The sequence below is a fragment of the Lycium ferocissimum genome, chromosome 9, assembly GCF_029784015.1.
Source record: "Lycium ferocissimum isolate CSIRO_LF1 chromosome 9, AGI_CSIRO_Lferr_CH_V1, whole genome shotgun sequence".
Classification (NCBI taxonomy): Eukaryota; Viridiplantae; Streptophyta; class Magnoliopsida; order Solanales; family Solanaceae; genus Lycium; species Lycium ferocissimum.
Window position 1 is genome coordinate 10,541,352 of NC_081350.1, and position 12,115 is coordinate 10,553,466.

Consider the following 12,115-nt stretch of genomic DNA (forward strand, 5'->3'; position numbering starts at 1 on the left):
GTTGTTGAAGCTTGAGGGATACTTTCAGAACTCTACCGAGAATGACCCTCAACGTCATTTGCAGAATTTTGTGAATGTGTGTGCTAATCACATCCAAAACAATATTTCACAAGATGCTATTCGGCTAAGTTTATTCAAATATTCCTTAGCTGGAGATGCAAGAACATAGTTTGAGAAGCTGCCCCGAAATTCGATTACTACATGGGCTGAGATGGTGACTGCTTTTCCCAAGAAATGTTACCCTCCTAGCAAGAAGGCTGAAATTTATGACAAGATCTATGAATTTAAGCAGCGACTGAGGGAACAACTTTATGAAGCTTGGGAGAGATTCAAGGAGTATTTGCAGAAGAGTTCAAATCATAGTTTTCCGGAGCACATATTAATAGAGAAGTTCTACCGAGGGCTAGATCTAGTGACGCAGCCAGTCACTAATAATGCAGCTGATGGTTGTTTTATTAACAAATCTTATCAACGAGTGACCAACATACTTGACAAGCTGACTACTCACAATCAGGCTTGGCATTCAAACAATGCTGATGTTGTACCTTATGGTAGTGCTATGATCCAGAATATGATAAAGGAGAATATAGATACCCAGTAAACATTGGCAGAGCTTGCAAAAAATATTTCCTTGCTAACAAAGAAGTTTGATGAAACCCAGATTAAGAAGGTAAATGTTTGTGAGGATGATACAGTTATGCCAAAAGGGATGTACCAGACTCAAGATGGTCCATTTCATAATGGGCCTCCTATGCAGGTCGAAGATGCTAACTATGTGAATAACTCTCAAGGGGGTTACAAAGACAGAACTACCAAAGTGGTTACCAGAATCAGAATCAATGGAGACCTCAGCAAGGTTAAGGTGCTTATAACAACCCAGGGAACTACAATAATAATTATGGTGGTGCGAACCAAGGGAGCTACAACAACAGTAACAATTTTGTGAACAAGAGTTCCAACCGTTATATATCACTGAAAGGGCAGTCAACAGAGTAAGGTAGTTCGAAGGTTGAATCAATGCTTGAGCATATTCTGGCAAATCAGTCTAAGTCTGAGAGGACTTTATCTGGGCTGACAAAGATAGTGGTTTCCCATGCAGCAGCTATTCAGAAGCTTAAGTCACAGATGAGGTATATATCTAGAGAGCAGCATCCTCCTAAAAAGGAAGGACTTCCGAGTGACACTATTCCGAATCCAAAGAATGGGGGAGGCGGTGTAGACCGTGTGTTTTCCATCACTATTAGGAGTGGTAAAATATTCTAAGGGGTTGATACGAAGGTTGTTGATCTTGAGCCGATAGATGAAGAGGAAGAGGTGCAGTCTGAAGCACAAATTATTATTGATGAGAATCCTACTGACAAGAAGGTTGCTGATATTCCAGAGATTGTGAAGGAGGCTGATAACACGAGCAAGCAGACTGTAAAAGGGGCCCTTTGACTCTGCTTTTCAAGTCTAAACCTCCCTTCCCTCAGAGGTTGGTAAAGAAGAAGGAAGATGCTAAGTTCGAGAAGTTTTATGATCAGTTGAAGCAGTTATCTCTGAATTTTCCCTTCCTGGAAGTTGTCAAGGAGGTGCCTAGTTTTTCTGAATATTTGAAGGACCTGCTGACCAAGAAGAAAACGGTTCAACATGAAACCGTGAGTTTGACTCACACTGTGAGTTCCATCATCTCAACTACTACTGTTCAGAAAAAGGGAGATCCTGGGGCGTTCACCATTCCTTGTTCTGTTGGGCACCATGATTTTGCTCGAGCTTTGTGTGATAATGGGGCGAGTATTAATCTGATGCCACTTGCTATTTAGAAACAATCAGGTTTGGGGGTGCCAAGGCTGACTACTATGAGGTTGCAGATGGCTGATAGGTCTATCAAAAGGCCTGTTGGTGTGGTTGATGATGTGCTTGTGCGGGTTGGTGAATTTATGTTGCTCGCTGATTTTGTAATTCTTGACTATGTTATTGATCGGGACATTCTTATTATTCTGGAGAGACCCTTCCTTGCTACAGGGAGAGCTCAGATGGATTCGGAGAAAAATGAAATCAAGTTCCTAGTCAACGATGAAGAAGTTATGTTTCAGGCAAGCAAGGGGATGAAGTTACCAAGTGCTTATGAGAGCATTTCGATAATTGATTCGGTTGATATGGTTGACGAAGCGGTGGAGTTCAAGATGGAAAAAGAAAGTTTGGGTGAAGCTCTAGTTGGTATTCTTGTGAACTTTGATGCTGCGGACATGGAGGGTTATATGGAGACAGTTAATTCACTTGTTGGGTTAGGGTCATATTCTTACCACCCAAAGAAACTAAATCTTGATTTGGAAAATAGAACAACTCTTCTAGCAAAGCCTTCGATCATTGAGCCACCTAAGTTGGAGCTTAAGCAGCTCCCATCACATCTGAAGTACCAGTTCATTGGTCCGAACAATGCATTGCTAGTGATTGTTTTAGTCGTACTGACTGAGGAGCAGATTCTGCAGCCTTTGGAGGTATTGTGTGAATATAAGTGTGCTATTGGTTTGACCATAACAGACATTCGGGGTATTCCATTTGGGATCTGTGAGCATAAAATCAAATTGGAGGAGGATAGCAAGCCCAGTGTAGAGCATCAGAGGAGACTGAACTAGAATATGCAAGAGGTCGTCAAGAAAGAGATCGTCAAATGGTTAGATGCGGGAGTGGTTTACCCGATTGCTGATAGCAAATGGGTAAGCTTAGTCCAATGTGTTCCTAAGAAAGGCGGCATCACAGTTGTGCCGAATGCAAAGAATGAGTGATCCCAACAACGTCACCGGATGGAGAGTTTGCATGGACTATCGCAAGCTCAACACTGCCACATGCAAGGACCATTTCCCTATGCCTTTCATTGATCAAATGCTTGATCGGCTAGCGGGACGTTCCTACTATTGCTTCCTTGATGGTTATTCGGGCAACAATCAGATCAATATTGCTTTAGAAGATCAAGAGAAGACTACTTTTACTTGTCCTTATGGGACATTTGCATTCAGCCGGATGCCCTTTGATTTGTGTAATGCACCAGCCACTTTTCAGAGGTGCATGATGTCAATCTTCTCTGACATGGTAGATCACTTCTTGGAAGTGTTCATGGATGACTTCTCTGACATGGTAGAGCACTTCTTGGAAGTGTTCATGGATGACTTCTCTGTTGTGGGTGATTCATTTGAAGATTATCTTGGCTATCTGGGTCAAGTGCTGAAAAGATGTGAGGAGACAAATCTCAAGATAAATTAGGAGAAGTTCCATTTTATGGTGAAGGAAGGGATCATCCTCTGTCACAAAATCTCTGAAAAGGGAATTGAGGTCGATCAAGCAAAAATAGATGTGATGGCAAAACTTCCTTCACCTATCTCTGTCAAAGGTGTCCGAAGTTTCTTGGGACATCTTTGGGTTCTACAGGCGCTTCATCAAAGATTTCTCCAAGATTACTAACCCGATGTGTAAGCTTTTTGAAAAAGAGGCTAAGTTTGTGTTTGATGACACGTGCCAAAAGGCATTTAATGAGTTAAAGGAGCGCCTCACTACTGCTCCCATTATTGTTGCTCCTGATTGGTCTTTGCCCTTTGAACTAATGTGTGATGCCAATGGGTTCGCGATAGGTGTTGTGCTTGGCCAAAGGCACAATAAAATTATGCACCTGATCTATTATGTAAGCAGAACACTGAATGTTGCCCAGATGAACAACACAGTGACGGAGTAAGAGCTGCTTGCCATAGTTTTTTCTTTTGAGAATCTTCGGGCCTATTTGTTGGGGTCCAAAGTCATAGTATACACTGATCATGCAGCATTGAGATACCTTATGTCGAAGAAGGAAGCAAAGCCATGACTGATCTGATGGGTGCTATTACTGCAAGAGTTTGATTTTGAGGTGAAGGACTGCAAAGGCACTGAGAATCAGGTTGCAGACCCTCTCTCTCGGCTTGAAGAAGCTGGGAGACCTTCTGATGAGCTAGACATAGATGATGCGTTTCCAGATAAGAGGGTGTTGGCTGTGTCAATAGAAGTGGCGTCGTGGTATGCTGACATTGCTAATTATTTGGTAACAGGCATAGTTCCAGAAGATATCAAAGCTTACCAAAAGAAGAAGTTCTTACGGGATTCTCGGCAATATATTGGGACGAGCCGTATTTGTTCCGAACATGCACTGACAACATCATTCGGCATTGTGTTCCCGAAGGTGAAGTGATGGAGATTCTAAAGGTGTGCCATGACTCTCCTGTTGGGGGTCATCATAGTGGTAACTGTACTACGGCTAAGGTGCTTGAATGCGATTATTACTGGCCGACTATCTTTCATGATGCAAATCTCCTGGTGCGGTCTTGTGATCAATGTCAGAGGCAAGGGAATATAGGCAGAAGGCAAGAGATGCCTATGAATTTTGTAATTGAGGTAGAAGTGTTCGACGTCTAGGAGATTGACTTTATGGGACCCTTTGTGAGTTCTGGTGGAATGAAATATATCTTGGTGGCTATGGACTATGTGTCGAGATGGGTAAAAGCGGTGGCTTTACCTAACAATGAGGCCAAGAGTGTCATGGGGTTCCTCAAGAAGAACATATTTACTCGTTTTGGTACCTCGAGGGCTATTATCAATGATGATGGTTCCCACTTTTGCAATAAAGCTTTCGCGGGATTGATGGAGAATATGGCGTAAAACATATGGTGGCAACACCTTATCATCCTCAGACAAGTGGGCAAGTTAAAGTATCCAATCGCGAGATCAAGAGTATTCTAGCTAAAACGGTGAATACAAATAGGGACGATTGGGCCCGCGAAGCTCGATGATGCTCATGGGGCATACCGGACTGCCTTCAAGACTCCGATTGGGACTTCACCCTTCAAGCTCGTATTTGGAAAAGCTTGTCACTTGCCGGTTGAACTTGAACACAAAGTTATGCGGGCTTTGAAAAAGTTGAATATGGATTGGGAAGAGACGACCAAGCTCATGTTGTTTCAACTCAATGAGATGGATGAGCTTCGGTACCAGGCATATGAGAGCGCAGCCTTTGTATTAAGAGAGGATGAAGCAATATCATGACAAGAAAATCCTAAAGCGAGAATTCTACAAGGGTGATCCTGTCTTGCTGTTTAACTCTCGGTTGAAGTTGCTACAGGGAAAACTAAAGTCAAGGTGGTCTGGTCCGTTTGAGGTTGTTGGTGTTTCACCCCATGGGGCGATTGAGCTGAAGTCCGGAGATAGAACTCGGACATTTAAGGTGAATGGGAAGAGGGTGAAGCACTATCACGGGATAGTTTTGGGAGATAGAATTGTTGACTGCTACCGGTTGAAGTACCTCGGAATGAAGGCTGACCCGGTGCTTGCTGATAAAGAGTGAATGGGTACCACCGTCATGCCACGACACTAACTCAAGCGCTTCTTGGGAGGCAACCCAAGTGTAATGGTTATTTTCTTCTTCTTTTTTTTTGTCAAAACATATAGGGGATTGTTTGTTTTGGTGCAGGATGTGAAAAAGTTAGGAAAAAGTAAAAAAAACGCCGATGGAAATTCTGCGCCATATTTTACGATACGTAAAAATTTATGCGAACTATAAAAGGAAGCGCAGAATTAAGTTAGCAAATAGTGCTCACTGTTACTATTATACGTTACATTATACGGACCATCAAAAATTTGACGGACCGTAAAATGGAACATCTAATGGTCCAAGAGAAATCGAGTGACGCGTTTACGCTAACATTTGACGACCGTAAAAATTTATACGGTCCATCAAACGAAGCGTAAAAGTGTCATAGTTTGAAGGTTTCCAGTTCAATATCCCAGGTAAGTACCCCAGACCGTAGAAAGATCCATAGAACTTTCTACGGCCCGTAAAAATATTTAACGGTAGGTCTTTTAATTTTTTTCTTCCATAGTATAATAAATAAAAGGTGGCTGGGTTTAAAACTTGAGAAACCATTTCCAAATTAAACTCTCTAACATAAATCCTTCACCTTTCCCTTTCCCACTCAAACGTATATCCCTAAAACTCCTCCCATCCATCCCCTAGAATCACGCCCCACTAACCCTCACTACTCCCTTCCATGTATAACTCTCTCCTTCCCTTACCCAAAATCCCCAACCGTCTCAGATAGCATAAAAAAAAAATTAAAAAAAAAATATATATATATATATATATATATATATATATATATATATATATATAGAAAGAGAGAGAGAGAGAGAGAGAGAGAGAGAGAGAGAAGGGAGAACAAGATCCCTGTGTCAAGAAGTTTGTATTGTTTGTGCTTAACTCTCTACTCTAACAAGAAAGTCAGGTATGTGATTCTATATTCCCATGATCTTCTTATTCAAATTTCTAAAGTATGGGTTGATGGTATATTTCCCATGATCTATCAATGGGATTTGTATTCCATAATTGATAATCTACGTTGGGGGTGAGGTTTCTGCAAAAAGTTAGATATTGATGAACTCATAATGATGGTATGATAGGTTGGAGGGCATTCCATTGGTTGTGTAGAAGTTTTTGGAATCAAACATTGTTATGCCCGCCAACTGTTCGATGAAATGCCTCAATCATAAAAATTGAAAAAAAGGGTGAAGCCTGAATAACCCCGACTTTATATGAGTTCTACAAATGGGTGTGATGTATATGAGTTCTACAAATGGGTGTGAACTCATAAGGAGTCAAGTGTAATACTGAAAGACAAGAACTAAGTCGGGGATTTTGACGACAAGGTTGACGGACCGTAAACTTTTTAACGGTCCGTCAAAAGTGTCGCCAAAAGTCCTCAATAGACATGACATATTGGTACAATTTAGCGGTAGGTTTGACGGACCGCAGAAAATTATGCGGAGCGTCAAACTTCATCATCAAATGATTCAACACAAACTAGTTCACTGTAACCATTTGACGGTAGGTTTGACGGACCGCAGAAAATTCTACGGAGCATCAAACTTCATTATTAAATGGTTAGTTGTAAAAGTGTCGACAGTTCCCATTTGACGGCTAATTGTGCGACCCTTAAAAATTTATACGGCCCGTCAAAACATTTGACGCTTTATTTCTGTGCAAAAAATACATTGCATTTAAAACATAATTTGAAGGTGATACTAACATGCTTTCCACAGGTATGCCTCCCAAGGTTTGAGGAGGTGCTGCAACTACATCAAGAGGTAGAGGTTGGGACAGAGCGCAAGGTCGCAGGGGGCTCTGTGATGAGCCTGAACAAGGGGCCACTGGCAGCAAGAGTCACCCGAGCTAGGGTGTCACGACCCAACCGGAGGGCCACGACGAGCACCTGGTGCTAGCCCGCCCGGGCACCCCTTAACATGCTTATACATCACATCTAGGTGAGCCATATACTTATCATGCTTTTCATTCATCCTGTTAAACTCATTGAGCAACAACACATCTATGCCTATAATAAGTGTACATGCGCCGACGAGGCGATCAAAATAACATCCCAAAATATAGGCCAACAAGGCCGAACATATCTAACCATATACACAATGTCTACGAGCCTCTAAGAAAGGTACATCCTATCATAACATATGGGCGGGACAGGACCCCGCCGTGCCCATGGATATATACACAAAAGAATCTATACCAAAAAAGCTAACGACTCCGAATGAAATGGAGCCCCGCTATGTAGTCCCTGAGATAATACAGCTATGGATCAAGTCTGTCTCCCTGTCCACCTGCGGGCATGACGCAGCGTCCACAAACAAAAGGACGTCAGTACGAAGAATGTACTGAGTATGTAAATCATGATCAATATTAAATTGGAAGCATAATGGATAACATATGAAATAACATAAGATGGGAGATAATAGCATCATCATCATAGCACTTACTTGCTTTCCATAGGGACATTCCATTTCTATTGCGGGTTCACGTACATACATTCATATCCTTGCTCATTTACCTTTCGTATCTATTTTTGTATTCGTATTCGTATCTCCCTTCATACTCATGCTCATATCATATACATTGCATATACATATCCCTTACTTGGCACTTACATGGTCTTAACTTATTCGTACTCTAATTGATGTCATATACATAGCATAGTCGAACTCATATAGATGTCATATACTTAGCTTATTCGTACTCATATAGATGTCATATACTTAGCTTATTCGTACTCATATAGATGTCATGTACATAGCATTTATATAGCATACCCGACCACGAAGGTTCGGTGTTTCACGTACCTGGCCCTACCAAGGCTCAGGGTTGTTCGTACCCAACTGCAGTGGTGTGCGCGCATCGTTATACATAGATATACATATATATATAATATTCATTATATTCTACCCGGCCATATAAGCTCGGTGTTCACAGTAGCCTCTCATGGGCACACATACATATTCATTATATTCTACCCGGCCGTATAAGCTCGGTGTTCACAGTAGCCTCTCATGGGCACACATACATATAAGCTCATATCTATCTTTAGCCTTTTTACTATCGTCATTCGTTACCTTCTATTCTTAGAGTATTACTCGTCGTATAAGGGACTTAGTACAATCGTATCATTTGGGCATCGTAAGTTCAATAGCTTCTAGAGATAGGATCATTGGGGAAATATCATGAACTCGTAGAAGGATAAATATTTGGCCCAATAACCATGCCTTATGAAAGAAGGGTTAGCCTTATATACCTTTCCGTGCAACTATTATATCACCTGTACGCTCTTCTTCAAGGCTCACGTTCTACCTTCATTGAAGTTATACTAATCATTAGAGAATGGATAGCTTAGCATTCATGACTAATTCTAGAGAAAATCGACAGCATCTCCTTTATTTATACGACTTCCTCCATATCATATATCAACTTCCAAACATTAATAATAACATTCATAATATCATCACAATGGCCTTTAGTCAACTACATTACTCTTTCTTCACAATTCACTTCAATACATCCATATTCATAGTCATATCTCGACGATACGCTCATTCACATAAAATGTCGATTTCCATACTTTCAATATCATTTATAACATGATCATATTCATAATGTATCAAGAATCATAACTCATTCCAACATCTATTCAAAAGTGGCATTATTGCACATTCATGACCCATTTCTTATATTCTTTTGCAATCCAAGTGTTTCAACTTCCAAATACTTTAAACAACATGGGAACATCATAATACTTACCTTAGAAGGTGTAGGAATGAACCTCGGGTGCAAATACCTCACTTGAGCAAAACCCTAGTTTTTCCTTCACTTGGATTCTTGCCTTGGATGAACTTTAATGGGTTTCTTATACTTGATTCACTTGGTTTGATGAAGTTGAACACTAATTCTCTTGAAAACTTGTGGGAGAAATGTGGAGAGATGTTTTAGAGAGAAGGGGAGTGAGAGATGAAATAAAATGAAATAAAACTTGAATCCTCAGTAAATACACAAATCTGTCCCGACCAGAATGTACGGACCAACATACGGTCCGTATAATTTTCACAGGCCGTATGTCTGGACCGTATATTTGGTCCAGTGAGGTATGCCATTCTAGGCTAAACCTACGGCTGGACATACGGTCCGTATATTTTATACGGCCAGTATGTCTGGCCGTATAATGCCCAGTGGTTCCGATCTTGTTCTCGTCGACTCGTTTGACCTCCAATCCTTATGGAACCTTCTTGACACTTGTCTAACAGCTCAATACCAATCTAAGGGATGTTATAACTCTTCTTCACAATATCTTTAAGTCACTATTAACTCGTTACTTATAAATTCTTTCCGATACTTATCGTAAGCTTTGCCTTCTCTTGGCAACCTTTCTCGTCTAACATCGAATGTCTTTGAAATCTTACTTAAGGTCATCAAATGCTACTTCTTACTTATCGAGACATCATATACCTCATGCTCTTCATTAGCCTATTTACTGTGCATCAACGAAAAAATTTTCGAGGTGTAACATAGGGGTGCTACTCAAGGACAAGTGTCCTCCCAGTCTGAACAGAGGAGCACTTCTACATCCTCTAACAGCTCGGAAGATGAAGTGGAAGCTGCTAGGCTGCGAAAAATCTGGATGAAAGAAAGATCTGAGCATAGCGTCATATTTTCTGTGTCAAGCTCCAATAAAATATATGATCAGGGGCTTAAAGAGAAAGAGGGGGGTGGTCCGAAGAAAACATCCATGAGGAGAAAAGAATCGGCCTAGACAGACTGGATAGTTTTCCACAAATTCTTGCTACTATTGACCACCATAAGTGGAACTTCATTAGCCACCCTCCAGGTGAATACATCTCGTCTCTAGTGCGGGAATTCTATGCTAATTATGCTGCGGAGGTCAAAAATGCCTACAAGCCGGTTCAGCTTAAAAAGAATAAACCACCCCCATTGGAAGAAGTGACAATCTGAGGCCGAAAAATTAATATTTCTAGTGAGACAATCAATCGTTTCTACTTTGGCCTCGACCATGTACCACCTCCAAACACAGATGAGCTTAAATACAGGTTTGGTGGTGATCGAAAAGACAAACTGTCTGAGTTGCCGTGGGTTGCTTCCGCGATAGCAAGGGGTTCCCCTGAGTGGAGTAGAAACACCTCGTTACCAGCAAAAAAAGCGGATTTGTCAGTTGAAGGAAAATTTTAGTGGAGTGTGTTGATCCACAGGTTGTTCCCCACTCAGTCAGATAACACGTTGCCAGTTTAGCGGGCCATACTCGTAGCTGTCATCATGTTGAGGTACAACATAAATTTGGGGGAGTTGGTAGTCCAACAAATTCATTAGAGAGCATTGACCAATGAGTTGTCACTCGCATATCCCTGCCTCATTACAGCGTTATGCTTACGGGAAAATATTAATCACTATGCACACGGAGATCATTGGTTACCAGCCAAGAGTGTGTATGATCTCTGGAAGAGCAAAGATGGGGATATTCGTATCGCTACAAATGCTCCCGACGAGCTCATTGCACGGTGGCGATTGCTGCTCCGGCATCCCGGAGGAATGAAAATGCCCCCGAGACATTGCAAAAGGGCTGGCCGGCACGGGCACAAAGAATGCTCCATTTCGAGGGCACCCCCGATTACATTTACAAGGCCCTCTACCCATGCTGCTCTGGTTGTTCACAGCACTCCGACCTCTCAGAGTAGCCATATGGCCCCAGCATCTGACCTTGCCTGGAGGTGTTATGATACAGTTTAATGCTCAAAACTTCCATGATGCGTTTGTGAAAGGACGGGGCAAAAGTTTAGAAAAGGTTGCTAACTTGATGGGTCCATTTTTCGAGGATATATAGATAAAAGGGTGACGAGCGGCCCTTGGAGCCGCCAAAGAAGAAGTGGGAGGATTCCCGGAGATGTGTAGCCTTATCCATCCTCGGATTGATGGACTTGAGTGGTGATTCTTGAAGCTTGAAGGTAAGCCCCACGCGGTTAATTTGGGGACGACGCAAACATAGTTGATGTAATTGATAGACGTAGTTATGCTAGCATTGAAGGTTAAAGAGGGTTGTTTGCGTCCGCAAACCCGCCACAAGCTATTGGTTGATATGACTTGGCCTCTCTGTTGCCAATTGTTAATTTACTGGGAGATGATTCCCCACCCCAGGCGACAAGAAAAAGGCCTAGGGAGGCAGGAGAGGATGATGAGGAGGAGGTCGGGCAGTTTAGAAAGGTTCAGTGACGCTCTCGCGAGAGATCCATTTTACGGGGGCGTCATCCAACCATGCCCCTCCTGTTGAGATAATAGTACCTAGTGTCGTGATACCAGGAGAGGCTAATACCACGGGTACCGAGGAGGAACCGTGCTCTCAGAGTGAGATAGTGCCAGCTGTTGGTACCACAGTTCCAGCAACAGAGTAGGCACTGGATACCACCATTGAGGTGATCATACCTCAGGATGTGTAGAACGCCTAGAGCATTTTAGGTAGCCCTATCCCTTTGTTTTGCTTATTTTCATGCCTTGGGGACAATGGATGCTCTTTAGTTGGGGTGGGCTATGTGCTTCTTGTGAATATTGCATATATGTGTTTAGGACCCCCTCGGCTTTTCTTTCTTTGCAGAGTTCTTTTCCTGAGGGGCGTCATTTTGATGAAACTGGTATGTTTAGGATATTGCTTAGGTTGAATAGAGTAGTTTTGTTTATTTGGTATTGTTTTGTAACCGATGGCATGTTGTTATCGTTTGTTGG

The 12,115-nt window shown here is 42.0% G+C and overlaps 1 protein-coding gene across 1 annotated transcript; it reads left to right on the top strand.

The window, feature by feature from the left end:
• Positions 1 to 211: 211 nt before the first annotated feature.
• LOC132031573 (uncharacterized) lies at positions 212 to 2,618 on the top strand. Its single transcript, XM_059421555.1, has 6 exons — positions 212 to 551; positions 612 to 862; positions 1,045 to 1,222; positions 1,265 to 1,419; positions 1,473 to 1,722; positions 1,813 to 2,618. Exons 1-6 carry the CDS (start codon positions 212 to 214, stop codon positions 2,616 to 2,618), a joined length of 1,980 nt encoding a protein of 659 aa, XP_059277538.1.
• The last annotated feature ends 9,497 nt before the right edge of the window (positions 2,619 to 12,115 follow it).